The 24,903-nt window shown below is 41.4% G+C and overlaps 1 protein-coding gene across 7 annotated transcripts in view; it reads left to right on the forward strand.

Annotated features, from left to right (window-relative positions):
* The first annotated feature begins 444 nt into the window (after positions 1-444).
* LOC129836398 (pleckstrin homology domain-containing family A member 1-like) overlaps positions 445-24,903 on the forward strand; it is a 33,743-nt gene continuing 9,284 nt past the window's right edge. For 3 of the 7 annotated variants that reach the window (XM_055902499.1, XM_055902502.1, XM_055902503.1), the window contains exons 1-7: positions 13,708-14,016; positions 17,983-18,039; positions 18,144-18,189; positions 21,303-21,400; positions 21,997-22,128; positions 22,269-22,409; positions 22,531-22,599. In XM_055902499.1, the coding sequence (XP_055758474.1) occupies positions 13,876-14,016; positions 17,983-18,039; positions 18,144-18,189; positions 21,303-21,400; positions 21,997-22,128; positions 22,269-22,409; positions 22,531-22,599 (684 nt within the window). In that variant the 5' untranslated portion in view covers positions 13,708-13,875. Of the gene's footprint in view, positions 550-13,081; positions 13,169-13,704; positions 14,017-17,982; positions 18,040-18,143; positions 18,190-21,302; positions 21,401-21,996; positions 22,129-22,268; positions 22,410-22,530; positions 22,600-24,903 lie in introns of those variants that run through there. The other 4 variants (XM_055902496.1, XM_055902497.1, XM_055902498.1 and 1 more) reach the window with 4 other exon arrangements.

Genomic DNA, 24,903 nt, shown 5'->3' on the forward strand with positions numbered 1-24,903 from the left:
TTCCCTTGACACTTTTTTTGGTGCTCCAGGACCATTCACAGTTGAGCTCGCTCAGTTTAGCTCAACACTGATTGGTTATTTTATTATTTTTTATCAAGGGAGGCCAAACGCTCACCGGCTTCCCTTTATTCAACGCTATGGGCGCCAGCAATACCATATCATTTTTCACCAGACAGCACCCTTTTAGCCTCTTGCGAATTGAAGGAAAATGATGAAGCACAGAGACGAAATATACATTATTTTGTTATTTTTCTTGGTAATTTGTTGGGGCCAGCCATGAATACACGCCACTTTAGTTGATGTGATGGCAATTAGATCAGGCAAAGGAGCTACGAGCGTACTTTAGCGGGAAATTATGCTGAATATAAAGTTTTCAGCAGTTCTGATTGTGGCCGCTAGATGGGGCATAAAATCCATGTTTAACACACACAGTAGCAGCCTAAAGTTAGTACGCTAGCTACGTTTTATACAGTGAGTGGGGAACTCATACAACCCAGCATAACAAGAGGATAGGCTGAATCAATGAGCTCCTGTGTGAAGACAACTTGAGTAAATTGCACTGGTTGCAAGCCGCCAAATATAAATGTAAACATTCATTCGAGACAAAGTATTGGTAGCTAGCTAGCTATAGTTAAAGCCTTGACGTGAAGCTGGCGAACATTTCAAGGGTGTTTTGAACGTCCCGTGCGTTGTTAGCTAACGTTAAACTTTCGAAAACCCTTCTGATCCGTAGCAGTTAGCGTCTATGAATGGGTTAACTAAAGTTATGCAAATTAGCTAACTAGGGCTAGTTGTCAGAACTCCTTCTGTGCCAGGCCAGTAACGTTAGCTAACTACGTTAGTGAAGGAGAAATAAATCAGTCCGCTGCATTCTGTGTTTAGCTAGTTAGGTAAAGCAGTAGTTTGCAAAGTAGAACTATCACTTAGCTATTTAGGTAAAGCAGTAGTTTGCAAAGTAGAACTATCACTACATGATAAGTGCGTTGTGTTTTTACCTGCTAACTAGCCTTATTCTAACTAAATAAAAGCCACAACAATACGTTATAACGGTTGTTTAGCCAAACGACTACTACTTCTTCGGTGGGATTTATCGGTGGTTGGCATCTAACGTTGTTTTTAATTTACCTTTATTTAACTAGGGAAGTCAGTTAATAACAAATTCTTATTTACAATGACTGCCTACACCGGCCAAACCCGGACGACGCTGGGCCAACTGTGCGCCGCTTATGGGACTCCCAATCACGGCCGGTTGTGATACATTCTGTATTCGAACCAGGGTGTCTGTAGTGACGCCTCAAGCACTGAGATGCAGTGCCTTAGACCGCTGCGCGTACTGGATTGTGGGCCAGAGACTGGGAGATACTAAATCCATCCAGCCAGCCCCATTCCTTTAAAAAATATTATAAATATTTGAAACTGTATCTAATGACATTCTATTTAGTAGGCTCCTTTATACAAGGCGTGGGTCTAATCCTGAATGCTGATTGGTTAAAACCGCATTCCACCTGGTGTCTATTCCACAAGTTACCACCTGCTAAATCTATGACATTAAAATGCCTATTTACTCTGTTCCATCTGACTGCGCAATCCACTGTCTCGTCAGCCCCACCCAGGCACTTTATAAACTTGATCCCCACTATAAAAAGCATCTAGACATTATCTTACATTTCTTTTATGATAACATTTAGTTTTCAACAGCGGAGATTTGTATAAAGCTTATTGGAGATTTGTATAAAGCTTATTGTCTGTCTCCTCGACGTTTGCAACATTGTTTAAATATTCAAATTCGATCTCCAGCTGTCCCATAGTAATGAACATATCAGGACAAGAAAGACGGGCAGCGTTTCTTAGCTAGTCGAAATCATGAATCAGCTGGCATCATTTTTATGGATATATATTCAATGAAATGTAATTTGAAAAAAGGTAAAATGAAACAGTGTAGCTAGTTTGCAGTCTTTCCAGCTTCAGTTTGAAGTGATTGTGTTAGCTGTGTTGTTGGCTAGTCCCTCTGAACAACAGTGTCCTGACGAGTGAGCACATTTTCTATACCAGGCGAAAATGCACCTCATTAGCGCCACACAAATCTCACTAGAAAACAGTTTATGCCAATGCAGCTAATCTGCTGTTATTCTGGCTGCACTTTATGACGTGACTGTAAATTAGCCGTAGTTGCCTAGCTAGAAAGCATGGAATAAGAACGTTGCCAGCCATCATGGGAATGGAACATTTAGAATGAATAACTGGGTCGCGTCTCTAGCAACCGAACCGATAGAACGAACGACCAGCCGGCCTAGGTAAAAACCCTAGATTTGGGTCGGGACTATATCTTGTGGAAGGATGAAATAGTATGAATAAATTCATAAAAATGTTCAATAATTATTTGAATATGTTGGTAAACCGTTGTATAAAAGGGATACTGCCCTCGAAGCCGTTGGTTGGAGGATATTTTGGCACAGTTTGCCGGTCCTACTATAATCACACTTTCCTGTTGGATGCTTTCCTACAGTATAACATTTATACATGCTCCACTGTCTCTGTTTCCTGGCAATAATCACACTTTCCTGTTGGATGTGTTCCTATAACATTTAAAGTCTTATTCAACCGGCTGTGTCCCACCCGTAGTCTTGTAAAAATAGCCTCCTCTCTTCCTGCCGTCCTCCCCTCCCTGACTTATCTCTGTATTTGGAATATATGTTTTCCTTAGTGTCCCTATTCCACTGCTCCTGCCATCTCTGCACCATCACTGTCCATATCAAGCTTTTTGTCTTGCTCATTGAAACTACAACATCCACATCCCCACTACTAAGTGCTTGTTTAGCCAGTACACCAGCTACCTCGTTCCCCTCCACCCCCACATGGGCTGGGACCCAAGAAAACTTGTCTGCATACCTATCTGTCTAACCCTGCCATGGGTTTGTAGTACCTAGCAGGTCTTGTCTGCTACATGAGCTAAAGGACTGCAGACTCATCAACACTGCACATGAGTCCGAGCAAGTAACCACTCTGTCTAGCTTGCCTTCTTCCACCCACTGCAAGGCCAACAGTACATCCATCAGCTCCACCATATATACAGCCAGGTGATCTGTAATAGGTTTCCTGACCGACACCCCACTTTCCTGCACTACAAATGCTGACCCAGTGTGTCCTGTCCTTGGATCTTTTGAACCATCAGTGTAAATGGCCACAAAATCCTGATATACAGTATCCAGACGTCTATTAAACAAATCAGATGGATCAAACCCCTCACCTATCTTTCCATAGTCTCTCCAACACTTCTAGATCAACTACTGGAGGTGGGAGTAGCCATAGTGGGTTCACAGGAATAGCTACCGTGAGGCTAAACTTCCTTCCATACAGTCCCATCTCCCTTCGCCTGAGTATTACCCATTCACCCAAAGCTCGTGTTCTGTCCTCGCTCATGTTCCCAGCATGCCTGTAGAATTCCTTTTGCAGGATGAGACACCCGATGTCCCTGTAGGTTGACCCAATAATTAATTGCCAGCTGCTGTCTCCTATTCTGCAATGGTATATCCCCATCTCCATCTGTAGTCCAGACACTAGCGAGGTCTGAAACGCCCCACTACATATTCTGAGTCCTTGCCCCTGTATGATATCTAGTCTTTCCAGTGAGATCTGGGCTGCTGAATTATACACTATACTGCAGCAATCATCAACTAAATTCAGTAGTATTATTTATTTATCTTCTTGAGTGGATTGTCGGGGGTCCGGATGATAATAATTACAAATAATTTGTATACAGAATAATATAATATACAGAATAAACGGAATAATTTCAAACCTTGCTGACATTTCTATATGATCACACGTTTCTCTTTATTATCCATGGGAATACTTGAACAGATTTCTTAAATTAAAATCACTTGGAGCTGATTTCTTGGTGTTTTTAGTCTGTTATATCCAACAACAAAAAATACAACTACAAAAAAATATAGCTACAATAGTCATTTACAACATTAATAATGTCTACACTGTATTTCTGATCAATTTTATGTTATTTTAATAGACCTTTTTTTTGCTTTTCTTTCAAAAACAAGGACATTTCTAAGTGACTCCTAACTTTTGAATGGTAGTGTGTCTGATACAGTTGAAGTCGAAGTTTACATACATCTTAGCCAAATACATTTAAACTCAGTTTTTCACAATTCCTGACATTTAATCCTAGCAAAAAATCCCTGTCTTAGGTCAGTTAAGATCACCACTTAATTTTAAGAATGTGAAATGTTAGAATAATAGTAGAGAGAATGATTTATTTCAGCTTTTATTTCTTTCATTGCATTCCCAGTGGGTCAGAAGTTTACATTAGAGGTCGACCGATTATGATTTTTCAACGCCGATACCGTTTATTGGAGGACCAAAAAAAGCAGATACCGATTAATCGGCCGATCAAAAAAATAAATAAATAATAATAATAAAAAATAAAAAATTACAACAATACTGAATTAACACTTATTTTAACTTCATATAATATATCAATAAAATCAATTTAGCCTCAAACATATTATGAAACATGTTCAATTTGGTTAAATGCAAAAACAAAGTGTTGGAGAAGAAAGTAAAAGTGCAATATGTGCCATGTAAGAAAGCTAACGCTTAAGTTCCTTGCTCAGAACATGAGAACATATGAAAGCCCCGTGTAGCTCAGTTGGTAGAGCATGGCGCTTGCAACGCCAGGGCTGTGGGTTCAATTCCCACGGGGGGCCAGTACAAAAAAAAAAAAAGTATGAATGTATGTACTTGTAAGTCGCTCTGGATAAGAGCGTCTGCTAAATGACTTAAATGTAATGTAAATGTAAAGCTGGTGGTTCCTTTTAACATGAGTCTTCAATATTTCCAGGTAAGAAGTTTTAGGTTGTAGTTATTATAGGAATTATAGGACAATTTCTCTCTATACGATTTGTATTTCATATACCTTTGACTATTGGATGTTCTTATAGGCACTTTAGTATTGCCAGTGTAACAGTACAGCTTCCATCCCTCTCCTCGCCGCTACCTGGGCTCGAACCAGGAACACATCGACAACAGCCACCCTCAAAGCAGCGTTACCCATGCAGAGCAAGGGGAACAACTACTCCAAGTCTCAGAGCGAGTGACGTTTGAAACGCTATTAGCGCGCACCCCGCTAACTAGCTAGCCATTTCACATCGGTTACACCAGCCTAATCTCGGGAGTTGATAGGCTTGAAGTCATAAACAGCGCAATGCTTGAAGCATTGCGAAGAGCTGCTGGCAAAACGCACGAAAGTGCTGTTTGAATGAATGCTTACGAGCCTGCTGGTGCCTACCATCGCTCAGTCAGACTGCTCTATAAAATCATAGACTTAGTTATACCATAATAACACACAGAAATACGAGCCGTAGTTCATTAATATGGTCGAATCCGGAAACTATAATCTCAAAAACAAAACGTTTATTCTTTCAGTGAAATACGGAACCGTTCTGTATTTTATCTAACGGGTGGCATCCATAAGTCTAAATATTCCTGTTACATTGCACAACCTTCAATATTATGTCATAATTACGTAAAATTCTGTCAAATTAGTTCGCAATGAGCCAGGCGGCCCAAACTGTTGCATATACCCTGACTCTGCGTGCAATGAATGCAAGAGAAGTGACATAATTTCACCTGGTTAATTTTGCCTGCTAACCTGGATTTCTTTTAGCTAAATATGCAGGTTTAAAAATATATACTTCTGTGTATTGATTTTAAGAAAGGCATTGATGTTTATGGTTAGGTACACGTTGGAGCAACGACAGTCCTTTTTCGCAAATGCGCACTGCATCGATTATATGATACGCAGGACATGCTAGATAAACTAGTAATATCATCAACCATGTGTAGTTATAACTAGTGATTATGATTGATTGTTTTTTCAATGCTAGCTAGCAACTTACCTTGCCTTCTTACTGCATTCGCGTAACAGGCGGGCACCTCATGAGGCAGGTGGTTAGAGCGTTGGACTAGTTAACCGTAAGGTTGCAAGATTGAATCCCTGAGCTGACAAGGTAAAAACCGTTCCACCCCTGAACAAGGCAGTTAACCCACCGTTCCTAGGCCGTCATTGAAAATAAGAATGTGTTCTTAACTGACTTGCCTAGTTAAATAAAATTACCGATTTCCAATTGTTATGAAAATTAGGGCCGATTTCAAGTTAATCGTCCATTCCGATTAATCGGTCGACCTCTAGTTTACATACACTCGATTAGTATTTGGTAGCATTGTCTTTAAATTCTTTAACTTGGGTCAAACGTTTCGGGTAGCCTTCCACAAGCTTCCCGCAATAAGCAGGGTGAATTTTGGCCAATTCCTCCTGGCAGAGCTGGTGTAACTGAATCTTGTTTATAGGCCTCCTTGCTCACACATGCTTTTTTCAGTTCTGCCCACAAATGTTCTATAGGATTGAGGTCAGGGCTTTGTGATGGCCACTCCAATACCTTGACTTTGTTGTCCTGAAGCCATTTTGCCACAACTTTGGAAGTATGCTTGGGGTCATTGTCCATCTGGAAGACCCATTTGCGACCAAGCTTTAACTTCCTGACTGATGTCTTGAGACGTTGCATCAATATATCCACATAATTTTCCTGCCTCATGATGCCATCTATTTTGTGAAGTGCACCAGTCCCTCCTGCAGCAAAGCACCCCCACAACATGATGCTGCCACCCCCGTGCTTCACGGTTGGGATGGCGTTCATTGGCTTGCAAGCCTCCCCCTTTTTCTTGGCTACATCCATCCTGGTCCCTCGGCGTCATTCAGGCACACCAGGTCTTTGATTTCTTTCAGATTTTCAGTCACTTGGCCATTTCACCACTAGCACCCCTCCTCTCAGCCACACCACCACCACTACCACATATTCCTGTTCAATACCCTTGCCCTAGCATCCTGTAATGAAGTTCTTGCTTTATGAAGGTGGCACAACCCCCTGCCCCTACGAACCACTGCACACAGTATATTCGCAAAGTATTTAGACCCCTTGACTTTTTCCACATTTTTAAACATTACAGCCTTATTCTAAGATTGATTAAATTGTTTTTGATCCTCATCAATCTGCAAACAATAGATTGAACAAAAACAAAAATGACAACCAATTAATTGCAGCATTACCACAAAAATGGAAGAGGCAAGTAGAAAGGGAAAAAAGTAAGGAACTTGTATGTCGGCCCTATATTAAAGAACATAAATGGTTAAAGAAAAGTGTGATAACTAAAAACATATACCAATTTCATTTAAGGACCAAAAAACTGAGAGCTGTGCCATATAAATTGCTAAATAGTTGGGAAGAGATTTTCGATGTATCCAGTCCATGGCACATGGTTTATGAATTGATACGCAAAACAACGCCGGATTCAAAACTTCACATTTTTCAATTTAAATTACTATATAAAATTCTTGCAACTAATAGAATCTTATATATATGGGGGATACAATCTTCCCAGCTCTGCATATTCTGCTGTGAGGAGGCAGAGTCATTAGATCATTTATTTTGGTATTGTCCATATGTAGCTCGTTTTTAGTCACAGGTCCAGGAATGGCTGAAGAATTGAAACATTTGCCTAGAACTAACGCTACAGATAGCAATACTGGGTGATTTGAAAAGCCATAGTCAATCAATCAATAATATAAATATTATTTTAGCTAAAATGTTTATTTTAAATTTACAATCTGTAGAAGCTATGAGATTAGGAAGGTTCAATTCTTTTGTGAAGCATCACAGCACAGTTGAAAAATATATGGCAAATAGAAATCCGAAATGGATGGTTTTGAGATAGATGGGAGGGGTTGAATGGAGCTGAAGGGTGGGACTAATAACAAGATAAACAAAGTAAAGCATACGGGATCTGTAAAATGTATATAGGTAAAAAAAAAATGTAAATAGCACAGTTACAAAAATAAATCAAACTGGATGCACATCAGAAATAGAGGAAGTACTAAGAACAAACAAGAGAGAACTATTGTAAAGTAGACTGTGTCTGTAAAATGTGTATAAGATGTATAAATGTAAGGTAAAAGCAGAAGTGTTTATTAGTTTACTCCAATTGGGGGATCGGTGGTAGGGTTTGCGGGGAATAATAATAAAGGTATATTATTTAAAAAAGTATGCATGTCTATATAGGTATGTGTATGTATATATGTGTATATGCATGCATACGTGTATGGATATATATATTTACCCAAAAAATATGGGGGATTGGAAATGATGCAGACAATTACATTGGAAGCAACATTCTTTCCGCAACATTAAGCTGATTCTCCCCTTTAAAAAAAAAACTGTACACTTTAACTTGACATTAGGCTTATGCAGTTTTACTACGCAATACATTTTTAAAGCCGCATTAGACAGGATTACCTAGATATACTGACCAGCTCAATCCAAACTCATCTCTCGGCATGTCCAGCCCACTTATCTCAGCCAATCATGGCTAGCGGAAAGTTTTGTCTTTTTCTGTGGCTAAACCAACTAGGCTCGTAATTTAACAATTTTAATCATATTTACAAATGGCATACAAGTTTGTAATTAAGGCACATAAGTTCACATGTTCGAGAAGGCATTTCTGCCAAAATAACACATTTTGATAAAAAATAAATAAACAAGTTTACGTTCAAACGGCTTTCCTGTGATGTAGTGACCCGCGACATGTCCCTACTTTCCTGAAACGGGTCACATTTAGCCAATTCTTTGAAAGCTAGCCAATGTTAGGATTGCTGCATCAGACGACCTGGCCTCCACATTCCCCCGACCTCAACCAAATTGAGATGGGTTGGATGAGTTGGATCGCAGAGTGAAGGAAAAGCAGCCAACAAGTACTCAGCATACGTGGGAAGTCCTTCAAGACGGTTGGAAAAGCATTCCAGTTGAAGCTGGTTGAGAGAATTCCAAGAGTGTGCAAAGCTGTCATCAAGGCAAAGGGTGGCTATTTGAAGAATCTGTATTTGTATGTTTCATACAGGGGTTGGCACCGAAATTATTTTTGATCAGTTCCACTGTTCCGACCAACATAATAAGGTTCTAAACAATTTCGGTTTATAGCGTTCCTTTTTATTTCTGCGTTTAGTTTTTTTACATTTAGCTTGACGTTAAATTACTTCAATCAGTGTGGATAGAGCAGCTTGCTGTGGAGCGAGTAAGCGATTTTTAAAGAAATATAATAATAATTTAAAAAAATATATGTATAGGAAAGTCGTTAACAGCAAATTGTATTTTGCCATAACAGCATGATTTAATCATAATAAAAGAGAAACAGGCAGTTTGCTGCCAGTCACAGTGTAGAGCACGAGATGCAACAAATGTTGAGGGTGAAGAGAGCGATATAAGCTTGCCTTGAAGCGCTGGGCATCTTCTGACATGCATTATCTGAATTATACCTACGGAGGAGAGGCTTCTATGTAGGAACTTTGAATGTCTTTGAACTTCAGAGTTGGTTTAACGTTGGACCAGAGCAAATGTTAGCTAGCTAACAAGCTTGTGTGTTCAGAGTAGGACTAGAATTAAAAACATTTCGTAATTGTAGTAAATAAATCTAAGGCGATGATACAGCCCGACCGGATGATGCTGTTGGTGATACAGCCTGACAGAATGCTCTCAATGGTGCATCTGTCAAAGTTTGTGAGGGTCTTAGGGTCCAAGACTAATTTCTTCAGTCTTCTGAAGTTAGACAGAAGCTGTTGGGCCTTCACTGCACTCTCTGTGTGGGTGGACCATTTCACATTGTCAGTGATGTTTATGCCAGGAACTTGAAGCTTTTCACCTCCACTGTGACCCTGTCCATGTGGATGGGGGCGTGCTCCTTCTGACTGGGCTTTCTAACATCCTATTACACTTGTGTTGTGTTGCCTAGTATTAAAAGAATACAATAGAACTTACGTTGATTTAGTGAGAATACTGCCTTTTCTGTTTCAATAGCTAACACTAACCAACCTGTTAGGCATGTGATGTAGCCTACTCTTGCATCATATGGTCTTGCATCAAGTACTGCCTAGTGTATATGATGGACCACATCATCTAATTTACAGTGAAACTGTGTATCAATTAGTGTGCAAAGCCCAGGCCTTTTGTAAAGCATGGCAAAAATAAAAAAAGCTAGCTGGCAAACAGAATTGAATTGACCTGTACATTTCATTAACACAGTGGAGTGCCAAGCCACGGATATTGCAGATGCAAATTGTCAACTCGGGATGTCAATTTTCCTGCTGACTTACCAACCCTCATTAACTGGTTAACAAACAGTTGAATTTGTTCCAAATAGTACAATTCTGACCAACAGAAAATACTATGCGTGCATACAAGAAACATACTTTTTTCATTTATAGAGCTTAATTGAAGCATGCAATAGCATCAAGCCAATTGTCTCACAGCTGAAAGGCGAAGTTATTGAAAGTACAACTACTGTAATTAAGCAGCCAATGTAAAACATAATTTCAAACATTTGGCAAAATGTAATTCTCTGTTCTACATGGGGCACCTGATGTGAACAATTCCATATGTGACAGAGATGAAAATCTCCTTTTAGAGACTTAAAGAGAGGGAGTAAAGATGCAACAACTAGAATGGGTTGCTAATATGATAAGGATTGTGCTTCTGGACAACTAAAGAAAGATGATATGGAAACCAATTGGAGAGAATAGTGGTTTCTATGGCTGGATTTGGCTAGGCTGGCTATTTTGATGCAATGTAAGACATGCCTCATAATATGAAGTAAAACGTCCAGGTTTCAAACAATGAAGTATCCTGTATGTTTTCAAAATGCATGCTGCCTCCAATTGCAAGGTGGTGGGTGACATGCCTGCCTACCGTATTGCCTATACACTAGAATCGCTAATGGATGACGGACTTCAATTAGGAGTTGAGAAACAAAAATGGTAGCTATATAAAGCTGGGTTCCTCTTGTTAACCATGGCTATGTTTTTAACATGCGATTGCATTTAGAATTGTTGTGCAATGACTCATCTTATCCAGCTGTTCTGTCTGACAGGTGATATTTTTCCACTCAAAGCCTCAGGAATTCACAAGTGCATACTGACACACACGCTATGGCAGTGTATTGCTGTTATAGTTTATTTTGAGACTGGCAGGCTATGGTTTTAACGATGTTTAGTGGGTGGACTGAAGCGCTTGACTTGGTTGTTGGTCGATTCCTGTGTGAAACCCCACCAAACTGCAGATAATGGTGCATGCCAGCAGGAGCTTGACCAGGCTTGTCAGTAGCATTGTCTTAACTGTCTGTTAGTTAATCTGTGGACCTTTGTCCTGACTTCACCAGGCGTGCTGAGACTTGTGAAGGAGCGGGGCAAATAAATATAAAAACATAAATATGGCCTAAAAGGCCTAGTCTGAGCAGACGCAGAGTGAGAGATTGGTTATGGGATCGTTCCATTTGATTTCAATCACTCTTTGACTGCACCCCTTTTGATTTGAATGAAACTTGCCGTACATATTTGCCCATGGTAGAAGTGGTCAGAAAAGGACTTTTTGTACCTGAATGCCAAAACATTCAAGAGCATGCTGTGTCAACTGATGGTGGGCACAACACACAAACACCTCAGATTATGTACATTGGGATCTAAGCTAAAATGTAGAATTCTTCTAGAAATTATCAAATAGTTTGACAACCCTGAATGTAAGCTTTTAAACGATATCAAACTCAACCATTTATCTTTTCCAGTGATGAAGTCATGGATGTCTCATTGTATGGTGGGATATGCAAAATGTGTGAACTTTCAGCACCTCTATCTAATGAATGTTTTGGCATTCAGGTTCAAAATGTCACTTTCAGGCCACTTCTACCATGGGCAAATATGTATGCAAAGTTTTGTTGAAATCAAAGTGGTACGGTCAAAAAGTATTGATATCGACAGTCAAACATTGAATAAGATTACTTCCCAAGCAAAGACCAATTTCTTTAACTCCTTGATTTTAGAAGGTCGTAGCTCATAGAGACAAACCAAAGATATTACAATGTGCATCAGTTGCGTCTTCATAGGGCATTTTATCTCTTGTTTCTAGCCTAAAGCACCATGGATTTATGTATTGTTTTAGGTCAGTATAAACATTTTTATTACATTTTTACCCCTCAAATCAAGGAAAGTCCCCCCCCAGTTGGACTAGTCTCTTCACTGATTGCTCTGCTAGAATGCAGAGTAGGTGCCTGGGACAAGATTCTTTACTCTTAATAAATATTAGGCTTAACTGCCACAATCTTAAACTCAAAGCAGAATCTTTTTGTGAGACTGGAATTCATTTGACCTACTCGAACTAGTGAAGAAGGTTTAGATGAAAGTCGCACAAAATTAACCTTCGCCCTCCCTTACTCACGATGACACAGTAGGTAGCCATTGTTCTTCATCACAAGCCCCATCCCACTTCACTCCCTTACTGTTTCCGTCGTTCTCCTGTCTCACTTCCCCAATGATCTCCTTCTTTTCTGTCACTTTCTCCCTCCCTCTACACCTCTCCTTTTGTTCTGTTTTATTTCCCGGCCTTTTGTTTCCAGTGGTGGACAAAGCCGTTCTCTCGCATTATACGAGGAATGAATGTGGACACTGATGTTTGAGTTGGGACCAAGCCCATAGTCCATGATCTGCTTCACCCCCCCCCCCCTCCTCCTTCTCACCTTCTCTTATTTGACCTTTCTAACATGGTGGTTCTGTAGTCTGTTGCTTGCCCCCCCTCTTCTCTGTTTTTGAGCTCTCTCTCCCTCTCTCCTCACACATGGAAAGCCTACTTTCTATGTTGCCTGACAGTCTAAGTGTCAGTTGGATTTAGAGGCCTCGCATGTTGCAATACTGTAGAAATCTCCCCCTGAAAATCTTATAGCACTCTTGTTTAAGTGTGGACGTACACATGCTCCAGTCACTGTTGACCAAGAAGCATCTCCAGCTAGTCTGAACCTCCCCTTCATACACTCTTTTTAAAATCAATGTTTAGGATCAGCCCTGACAGTGTTTCGTGAAGCGTCTGTGCGTGTGTCTACTGAATGACTCCAGGGGCTGCGGGGGCTAGCCCCGATGTCGTCAGCCCTTTACACAATGCACAACAAGCAGGCCTTTTGTCCCAGCTTTACCCCTATCCTCCCACACAATGCTCATAATGTCCCAGCCTCTTTATCTGAGGCAGAGGTAGGGAGAGAAAGAGGGTCCTTTATCGTGGACTCAAAGGTCTGTTAACTCCAATTCCTTCAATCAGAAATTACAGCAATGTATACAGTATTATGCCCCCACAATTTTTACTTTGAACTGCATGTCTTAATCTTTCCCTAGTCTTTGAGTTGGAGAGCTGATATCTGTAATACAATTTTATCCACCAGGAGATGTCAGTGAGTTAGTTGGCTGGCTGCTTAGTCTTTGGGTTAAATATTGCTCACTCCAGCTCCTCAGAGTATTTGATTGTTGTGTTGATGACTGAGCTCCTGGTCTGTACTGTAAATGAAATTGTGTTCTCAATCCGGTTACCTTCTAGGAAATGAATGAATAACTTAAGTAGACCTGGGCTAATAATTCTCAGCTCTGATTTTTGTGGAGGTAAAATAAGGAAAGGCTTGGGAAGACTGCAAAGGCTTACCAGATGTAAATGAAGAGCCGGAGGGAGGAGAAAAAAGGAGCGAGAGGGGGATGGTAGAATGGGTGACTGAGGGAAACCGATTAGGCTAGATGGAAAGGGATAAAGGAGGCGGGTTGAAGTTTGTCACATGATCCCGAGTGTAGCCAGTACCAGGGGGCAGAGTAGCAGAGAGGCAGACAAGGCTTTCTAGCACTACACTGCAACTCTTCAGTACCCCCTCTCTCCTCCCTCCAGGCTGTCCTTCATCTACCCTCTTCCCCTCCTTTCTCCCGGCCCCTGGGCCAGGGAATGTGCCAGCTGGGAGATGCCTTACGTGGATCGGCAGAACCGGATCTGTGGCTTCCTGGACATCGAGGAAAACGAGAGCAGTGGGAAGTTTCTGCGCCGCTACTTCATCCTAGACACCCAACCGGGCAGCCTGGTGTGGTACATGGACAACCCTCAGGTAACACAGTACGACTGATGGTTAGCATTAGCTGGGTCATTCTCACAAAACTGTCATTTTTCACTACTGAGATTAGCATATGTTCTTATCTATTTCATAATTACGTTTATTGTTCAGATAATATGCATTTGACCACAATTTCCACAACATTGTTATTACTGCAGCAGTCCAAAAAAGTATTCAAATATTTTTCAACATTGCTCCCCTAATGAAAAGGCCTGAGGTAAACATATAACCAAATAAAATAATAACATTATTATAACTTTAAATCAGACTTTTTCCCCAACTTGAGCTTCTTTGCCGTTTCCGTAATAAGAAGGCCAAGTGGGTTAAAGGAGGTGTTTTGAGCATAAGAACCTCATGCTGAAGGCAAATATGCGAATTAAATCACTTCTACTACTCCTCTAGATGATGCATCATAGGTGAATAAAACGTTAATTATTAACTGATTGGAGTTTTTACAGGAACTTGAAAAAGTGTTACATAATGAGAATCATGTCATCAGACAGTGTTTGTACCATTAGCCGGTAATAAAAATGAAAAGCCGATAGATAAAACTGCCACCGATCAATTGTCCGATATAAGGGGGGGGGGGGAAATCCCATTGCAAAATAATGCTTTGTAGCCTATTCATTGATGGAAATACCAGTCAATAGAAATACATTTGACCAGTCATGCTTATCTGTCTATACAGTGGGGCAAAAAGGTATTTAGTCAGCCACCAATTGTGCACGTTCTCCCACTTAAAAAGATGAGAGAGGCCTGTAATTTTCATCATAGGTACACGTCAACTATGACAGACAAAATGAGAGAAAAAAATCCAGAAAATCACATTGTAGGATTTTTAATGAATTTATTTGCAAATTATGGTGGAAAATAAGTATTTGGTCAATAACAAAAGTTTATCTCAATACTTTGTTATATACCCTTTGTTGGCAATGACAGAGGTCAAACGTTTTCTGTAAGTCTTCACAAGGTTTTCACACACTGTTGCTGGTATTTTGGCCCATTCCTCCATGCAGATCTCCTCTAGAGCAGTGATGTTTTGGGGCTGTTGCTGGGCAACACGGACTTTCAACTCCCTCCAAAGATTTTCTATGTGGTTGAGATCTGGAGACTGGCTAGGCCACTCCAGGACCTTGAAATGCTTCTTACGAAGCCACTCCTTCGTGGCCCGGGCGGTGTGTTTGGGATCATTGTCATGCTGAAAGACCCAGCCACGTTTCATCTTCAATGCCCTTGCTGATGGAAGGAGGTTTTCACTCAAAATCTCACGATACATGGCCCCATTCATTCTTTCCTTTACACGGATCAGTCGTCCTGGTCCCTTTGCAGAAAAACAGCCCCAAAGCATGATGTTTCCACCCCCATGCTTCACAGTAGGTATGGTGTTCTTTGGATGCAACTCGGCATTCTTTGTCCTCCAAACACGACGAGTTGAGTTTTTACCAAAAAGTTCTATTTTGGTTTCATCTGACCATATGACATTCTCCCAATCTTCGCCTGGATCATCCAAATGCTCTCTAGCAAACTTCAGACGGGCCTGGACATGTACTGGCTTAAGCAGGGGGACACGTCTGGCACTGCAGGATTTGAGTCCCTGGCGGCGTAGTGTGTTACTGATGGTAGGCTTTGTTACTTTGGTCCCAGCTCTCTGCAGGTCATTCACTAGGTCCCCCTGTGTGATTCTGGGATTTTTGCTCACCGTTCTTGTGATCATTTTGACCCCACGGGGTGAGATCTTGCGTGGAGCCCCAGATTGAGGGAGATTATCAGTGGTCTTGTATGTCTTCCATTTCCTAGTAATTGCTCCCACAGTTGATTTCTTCAAACCAAGCTGCTTACCTATTGCAGATTCAGTCTTCCCAGCCTGGTGCAGGTCTACAATTTTGTTTCTGGTGTCCTTTGACAGCTCTTTGGTCTTGGCCATAGTGGAGTTTGGAGTGTGACTGTTTGAGGTTGTGGACATGTGTCTTTTATACTGATAACAAGTACAAACAGGTGCCATTAATGCAGGTAACGAGTGGAGGACAGAGGAGCCTCTTAAAGGTGAGAGCCAGAAATCTTGCTTGTTTGTAGGTGACCAAATACTTATTTTCCACCATAATTTGCAAATAAATTCATAAAAAATCCTACAATGTGATTTTCTGGATTTTTTTCCTTCTCATTTTGTCTGTCATAGTTGAAGTGTACCTATGATGAAAATTACAGGCCTCATCTTTTTAAGTGTGAGAACTTGCACAATTGGTGTCTGACAAAATACTTTTTTGCCCCACTGTAGGTTAATCTCTGTCACATGAAACCGCTTGTATGTGCAGTGTGGTTTTGACTACAGTGTTTTCCCGCTAATTCATTATGGAATGAACATTCGTGTGTAGTTGCTGCCTTGTGTGCATTGCTGCGCTTATACCGTGAAGAAATAAGTTGATCAACATTTTCAGCAAAACGTTCTGATCGGTTGCATCAGCCTCATCTGCTTTTTAAAGTTTGTTTTTGATGTAGCCAAGGCCTACTGCTTGTATGAATATGGGATCTATTGTCCCAGAGTCTGTTTGGAATAGGCTATTTTCTTGCACAGATCGAGAAGGTACAATGCAATTAGCGGGGAAACACTGTTGTCAAAAGCGCACTGCACATACAAGCGGTTTCATGTGACAGAATAAAATATCTGTTAGAAATGTAGAAAGAGGGGAGCTCTAAACATGCAACAACTAGCATGGGTTGCTAATATAACTAGGATTGAGAAAAATAGGGTACTGGTTTCAACATGAGAATCACCCAGGTCTGTGGATGTTACTTGTAGGGATGGGCATTTGAAAGAATCTCTCTCTCTCAACTCTCTCTACTGAATAAAAATATAAATGCAACAATTTCAAAGATTTTACTGAGTTACAGTGCATATAAGGAAATCAGTGAATTAAAATGAATTCATTAGGCCTTAATCTATGGATTTCACATGACTAGGCAGGGGTGCAGCCATGAGTGGGCCTGGGAGGGCATAGGCCCACCCACTTGAGCCAGGCCCAGCCAATCAGAAATATTTTTTTTCTCCACAAAAGGAGTTTGAGAGAAATAGAGACAGAAATAGTCCTCCATTTAATCAGCTGTCCGGGTGGCTGGTCTCAGAAGATCCCGCAGGTGAAGAAACCGGATGTGGAAGTCCTAGGCTTGCGTGGTTGTGAGGCCGGTTGGATGTACTGCCAAATTCTCTAAAATTACGTTTGTGTTGTGTGAAAAAACTGCACATTTAGAGTGGCCTTTTATTGTCCCCAGGACAAGGTGCACCTGTGTAATGATTATGCTGTTTAATCAACTTCTTGATATGCCACACCTGTCAGGTGGATGGATTATCTTGGCAAAGGAGAAATGCTCACTTTATTTTATTTATTTTACCGTTATTTTACTTTATTTTACGTTATTTCACTAACAGGGATGTAAACAAAATTGGAGAGAAATAAGCTATTTGTGCGTATGGAACATTTCAGGTATCTTTGTTTCAGCTCATGAAACATGGGCCAACCTTTTACATGTTACGTTTTATTTTTGTTCCGTATACATATCATTTGGTTTATGCTTGTTGGTGTGAAACGGGGCTGAAGGCAAAAAAAGTTAGCAGTATGCCATTGTTCCAATTACTGCTGGTTCTGAAATGACTTAATATATTTCCACTGCACTGACAATCCACAAACAATAAACACATCTTAGAGTTTGAAATTCTGTTAGTGCTTATTACTGGCTAAAAAATGTTGTTCTTGTATTAGATTATTAACAAAATGGAATAACCTTGAATTGATTACTCAAGTTCTCACCCCCATCCAGTCCCCCCCAACCACCAAGTCACTCTTCTTTAGAGTGATCCAAATGCATAATATGAGATTACCCCACATATTATAAGGTTAGGGTTTTCTTCAATGGACAGTATTCAATAGTATCTAATAGTTCCTCACCCACATTTTTCCCTTATAGAACCTGCCCATCAGTGCGGACTGTGTTGGCTCACTCAAACTCACCTACATCTCCAAGGTAAGAGATTTGCTGAAGAATTTTCATATAATTGATTTTATAGGTGCTTGTTGAAAAAGGGATATTTAATTAATTGAGGTTTTTGTACTTCTCTTGCCTCGTAGGTCAGCGACGCCACTAAGCAGAGACCAAAGGCAGAGTTTTGCTTCGGTAAGATTGAGGACAACTATTCTCTTTCATCTCAGTTCCTCTGCTCAATTAATAGGGAAGTGGTTGTAACTTGGCTCAACTTTTCATGACCTTCAGTATCTTTAAACTCATACTAAACCACAGCTATAGATATACAGATTTCGGCAAACTTAGTTTCTAGATTTAGAATGTTATTGGACACCAAAAGCTCCGTTATTTATATGGCCATGGGCTCTTTTTTCCATTTGCATGAGTTGAAATGACTAATGATATGGGGGGGGTAGGTGAATCCATGTTTCTGTTCAGCAATAAATCCAGCTTTTTTTCAGGATTGACATGACAGTGACATCTCAAAGAGCCAGAATTTCTCAGTTCAAGGTCTGCCCTGACAGATGCCACCCATGTACACAAGGCTGGGTCGTTTAGATTGACTTGAACCTAAGGGAGGAATGCATCCTTCTTGCCCTTCTCTCACCTCTATCACCTCAGCTTGATTTTGCTGTGGCTTGTCTCCACGCTACGGACAACCCTGCATAGTTTCAGCTGTTTAGCCAAAAGAGACATGCAGGATAGCAGCTGATCAGGATACTGTACATCAGGGGTCATCGACTGGCGGCCCATGGACCAATTACATTTTTTCTGTTCCCAAGTACTCCCACGAACAAAAAAACAGACATAGGCCTATGTGATCATGTCTCAATATAATAAAAGGTTTGAAATTATTATTTTAAAATACAATCTCTTTTTGGCCTGTGTGTGTCAGCAATCCCCCCTTCGCCCTCAATAGAAGGAAACACTAGTGTGTGTGACAGAACTGCCCCCGTCATCACCACACCGTTGTGTGTGTGTGTGTTGGGGTTTTGACAGGATGCTGGCATCCGAATCGGAACCCATTCTCAAAAGTCTGGGGTATTTTTAAACCACTGTTTGCATGCCATGTTTTGTTGATTTCCACATTTATTACCATCGCACCCCTTCCTAACTTCCATGTCTTTTAAAAGTAGCTCTTAATTGGTGTTTTCAGGAAAAGTCATTTGGGAAAGGCTGTCATACTTCCAGATGGGCTTACAGTAAACCAAGGATCAGAGTGGCAAGCAATGATTCATGTCCGTGCGTGTGTGTGGCTCTGATGCTGCGGCCCGGCTGTGTGACTCAACAACACACATGTTTTGTGTGTGATCGCAGCTGTGAGTCAGATCTTAGATATCGCCCTCCCAGCTTATTATTCACTTCCTTTGAGAGCCCCCACCACCCTTGGTCTACACACCCCTTCAGCCAGACTCTTACAGTTTATAGTGGGGTAAATTGTACATGCTAATGTGGCATACACACCCATGTATGCCACATTGGTACGATTTTGGTTTCTTCTTGTTTAAATGCTGTCACTTTTGGATTGATTTATAGCCTCGTCTTTCTTTTTCCATGATCTCGTTGTCAGTATGTTTAACAAAATGCCCATGGCATGCCAGCCTCTTACTAATCATCTCCCACTCATTGAGCCACTCATTCATTCCACGCCATTAATGTTCAGTCAATGGTCATGATGTCTCCTTTCAGTTTCCATCACTGTGGTTTTTGTGTGGTCAGAACAAGTGGCACTTAGGGATGGGCATGGTTATTCAAATATCCAAATGGACGTTGGTATTCGAATAGTTACGAGAAGAAAAAATGGATTGAGTTTGAATAGAGTTGTAGACAAGGACGGGAAGTGCATCAAAATAGCCTCAATTCACCTTGGTAGCAAGCTAGCTAGCTGGCTAACATAGCTGGTAATCTTAGCTAGCTTCATTACAGCAGCATACCACCCTGCATACCACTACTGGCTTGCTTCTGAAGCTAAGCAGGGTTGGTCCTGGTCAGTCCCTGGATGGGAGACCAGATGCTGCTGGAAGTGGTGTTGGAGGGCCAGTAGGAGGCACTCTTTCCTCTGGTCTAAAAAATATCCCAATGCCCCAGGGCAGTGATTGGGGACACTGCCCTGTGTAGGGTGCCGTCTTTCGGATGGGACGTTAAACGGGTGTCCTGACTCTCTGAGGTCATTAAAGATCCCATGGCACTTATCGTAAGAGTAGGGGTGTTAACCCCGGTGTCCTGGCTAAATTCCCAATCTGGCCCTCAAACCATCATGGTCACCTAATAATCCCCAGTTTACAATTGGCTCATTCATCCCCCTCCTCTCCCCTGTAACTATTCCCCAGGTCGTTGCTGCAAATGAGAACGTGTTCTCAGTCAACTTACCTGGTAAAATAACGGTAAAATAAAAATAAATAAACATCGATTTGATGCGGTCAAGACCGGCACGACCAGATGGAATGATAACCTATGGCATGTACAAGTTTGACTAGCTAGTGTGAGTCTGTTTGGTCCCTGCAGTCACTGGCGCAAGCAACACATGTGCACACCCACGCTCATATAGAAATTTAAAAGAATGATGGCCGTTGTGTCACAAAGTTCTAGTGCTTAGAGCTATTCGCTGCACCATCACCCAGGCTATAATGCAATGTAATTTAACCCAATGATCTGAAAGGGAGAGCGGGAAAGTGAAGGGAGGGATGAAAGAATTAAGAGATAATGAAAGATGGCGACAGGATCAGTCTCTGTGCCAGAAGCACTGGTTCAGAGCTAATCAGGCTTCGACCTAAAACCCCCTTGTCATTGGTGTGTGTAATTTGTAATAGTCTTGAGCCCCTTTTGTTAACATATTGGTGGAAGGTCATTAGAATAGGCTGCTGATTGCCTTGATGCAATTCTCCACTCTCAGATAATGGACCCAATGCTTCTGCTATGCCCTGTCCTATTAGGAACAGCAGACAATCGAACCTGGTCAGAGCATTTTCTATTATTTTGCCTTAAGTAACCTGTCTTATGTAACCATACCAAATGGAAAATCTCATACTACTTTTAGTTTAGTCTAAGAGCAGGCTGGACAATCCACTCTATTTCCTCTCAACCAGCTGTAATTAAGCTACAGCCTTTTAACTTCTGTATTGTCACCAGTGACCCAATTTTATTTTTATATGTATATATATATTTGTGCTATTTTTTTTTCTTCTCTTTTGAATGTGTCACTCCCCATTAGGTCTATTTTTGATGTCTTCCATCTCTTTCTTGGTATTTCCCTTCCTCTTTCTCAGTAATCAACGCTGGCATGAGGAAATTCTTCCTCCAGGCCAATGATCAGCAGGACCTGGTGGACTGGGTGAACGCTCTTAACAAGGCCACCAAAATCACTGTGAGTCTCTCACTCTAAATGCTGCACTGTCTTTTATTGCTAAGGACTTGTGTCACACACAAGAAGACATAGCCTAGTCCTCTTTAGATAACTATGACTTCCTGTTAATGACTGAAGTCATTAACTCCTAGTAAAGTGAGTAAAATCTCAAGATTTCCCATGTGTGTGATAGTCAAGAGGGTGACTGGCAGGATAGTTATTGTTAGGAGAGACCTTTCTGGGCGGCAGGTAGCCTAACGGTTAGAACGTTGGGCAAGGAACCGAAAGGTCGCCGGTTCGAATACCCGAGCCGACAAGGTGAAATATCTGTCGCTGTGCCCTTGAGTAAGGCACTTAACCCTAATTTGCTCCAGGGGAAACAGTAAACAACACATTTCACTGCATGTGAAAATGTGGCAACAAAACATCTTATACATTTTTGCCCTTGGTTTAGGGGAGCTGTGAAGTACTCTCACTCAACTCTTGGGATCCCTCCTATCCCACACACTCCAACCTCAGAGCTAGAAACAGGAGTAATCAGTAAAAGTTGTAAAACAGGAGGAATCAAGGTATCCTGTACATGTTAGGAATGTTTTTCACACCATTTTCTCTTGCAGGTGCCAAAGTCCTATGATGGCCAACAGAATGTGGAGACCCAGAAAGCCCTTCTGGACAACCTGGGACCCAAGAAGCAGGTCTCCTACAGGACTGACATCATCGGGGGAGTTCCCATCATAACCCAGATGCAGGTAGGCAAGGCTAGCCCACTATCTATCCCTAACCCTAGCTAGTTAATTTTCAGTAGAGTTGCAGTTGATAGTTTGAGCATCTACAGACCATTTTTAGGGGACTACACAACTCAGGTGTACTCCCCCTCCCTTCCCAAAAGCAGGAAAGGGGAGAGGGCCAGGAGGGTTCCGAGCGAGAGTTGCTGCAGAGATCCCACAACCAGCTGCCATACTTCCTGGGCAGGCCGACCCAAGACAAGACGGTCATCAAGTCTGGCTATTGTGTGAAGCAGGGAGCTGTGGTGAGTGCAGGGGACTATAGTGGGTTACAGTAGGGGGGCTCTTAGTTTGAGGTCTGGAGTGTTACAGTAGGGGGGCAGTAGAATGAAGAAGGAATGTGTGTTTTTATGCTCTTTTCCCCAGATGAGGAATTGGAAAAGGAGATATTTCTTACTGGAGGAGAACTCAATGAGTTACTTCAAATCAGATCTGGTAAGTCCTTTTCATCAACACTGGAAAGCATACTAGAATGACTTATTACTCACATACACACTCGCTTGTCCTGGCATGCTCCACATCATGTTCCTGGAATCTTGTGCCTCTGCTACACATGTCCTAGCATGTCCCTGTCTATGTGCCCTACTACACGCACACTCCACGAAGAACTTCCATGCTTGCCCATATTTTTCTCCAGCATTTGTCTATTTATCATCAACAGTGCCCAAGGACAGTCTTTCTCCCTTGTCGTCTTTGTGTTCCAAATAATACTATCAATAATATCTTGAAAGTTGGTTTTGCTCAACAGAAAGGAGTCCAAAAGACCAGTGCATTAAAAAATTGAACTTTTTTTAATTGTCCAAGGCGCACTTTAAAGTGGCTAGAACAGTCCACATTTACTTTTTCTCTGCAAACAAAACAAGTAATGAATAGAAAAATAAGACAAACCCATTGTAAAATAGTTGATCTATTTACCTAGTCAGCTTGTGTGTTCAATGTGAGAGAAATATTCCTCTCGAGGAGCATTCAAGTTAAGTGCCATAGGGAGGGAATTCCCAGAATCTAATATACGATGCATTCGGAAAGTATTCAGACCCCTTCTCTTTTTCCCCATTTTGTTACGTTAAAACCTTATTCTAAAATGAATTAAATAACACATTTTCCTCATCAATCTACACACAGTGCCCCATAATGACAAAGCGAAAACAGGTTTTTAGAAATGTTTGCAAATGTATATAACAAAAAAAAACTTATTTACATAAGTATTCAGACCCTTTGCTATGTGACTTGAAATTCAGCTCAGGTGCATCCTGTTTCCATTGGTCATCCTTGAGATGTTTCTACAACTTGATTGGAGTCAACCTGTGGTAAATTCAATTGATTGGACATGATTTGGAAGGGCACACACCTGTCAATATAAGGTCCCACAGTAGACAGTGCACGACAGAGCAAAAACCAAGCCATGAGGTCAAAGGAATTGTCTGTAGCGCTCCGAGACAGGATTGTGTCAAGGCACAGATTTGTTATTTTATTTATTTATCTGTTATTTTGCCAGGTAAGTTGACTGAGAACACATTCTCATTTACAGCAACGACCTGGGGAATAGTTACAGGAATGGTACCAAAAAATGTCTGCAGCATTAAATGTCCCCAAGAACACAGTGGCCTCCATCATTCTTAAATGGAAGAAGTTTGGATCCACCAAGACTTCCTAGAGCTGGCCACCTGGCCAAACTGAGCAAATAGGGGAGAAGGGCCTTTGTCAGGGAGGTGCTCAAGAACCCGATGGTCCTCTGTGGAGATGGGAGAACCTTCCTGAAGGACAACCATCTCTGCAGCACTCCACCAATAAGGCCTTTATGGTAGAGTGGCCAGGCGGAAGCCGCTCCTCAGTAAAAAGGCACATGACAGCCTCTTGGAGTTTGCCAAAGGGCACCTAAAGGAATCAGACCATGAGAAACAAGATTCTCTGGTCTGATGAAACCAAGATTGAACTCTTTGGCCCAAGATTGAACTCTTTGGCCTGAATGTCCAGTGTCATGTCTGGAGGAGACCTGGCACCATCCCTATGGTGAAACGTGGTGGCGGCATCCTGCTGTGGGGATGTTTTTCAGCTGCAAGGACTAGGAGACTAGTCAGGATCGAGGCAAAGATGAACGGAGCAAAGTACAGAGGGATCCTTGATTAAAACCTTCTCAGGACCTGACTGGGGTGAGGGTTTAACTTCCAACAGGACAACGACCCTAAGCACACCGTCAAGACAACGGAGTGGCTTCGGGACAAGTCTCTGAATGTACTTCAGTGGCCCAGCCAGAGCCCGGACTTGAACCCGATCGAACATCTCTGGAGAGACCTGAAAATAGCTGTGCAGTGACACTCCCCATTCAACCTGACAGAGCTTGAGAGGATCTGCAGTGAAGAATGGGAGAAACTCCCCAAATACTGGTGTGCCAAGCTTGTAGTGTCATACCCAAGAAGACTCATGGCTGTAATCGCTGCCAATGGTTCTTCAACAAAGTACTGAGTAAAGGGTACTTATGTAAATGTGATATTTCAGATTTTAATTTGTAATACATTTTCAAAAATTTCAAATTAACTGTTTTTGCTTTGTTATTGTGTGTAATTTATTTTAGAATAATGCTTTAACTTAGCAAAATGTTGAAAGAGAAGCTAAATTGGTGTGTGTGGGGGGGGGGGTTGATTTGTCAAATCCATCTCCACGGTAACCCTGTAAATAGCAGGAATGGGCAGATGAGGTTAAAAGCCCAGTGTACTCAAATTCTTTTTTTTGTTTTATATA

This window comes from Salvelinus fontinalis, chromosome 37, assembly GCF_029448725.1.
Source record: "Salvelinus fontinalis isolate EN_2023a chromosome 37, ASM2944872v1, whole genome shotgun sequence".
In the NCBI taxonomy this organism is placed as follows: domain Eukaryota; kingdom Metazoa; phylum Chordata; class Actinopteri; order Salmoniformes; family Salmonidae; genus Salvelinus; species Salvelinus fontinalis.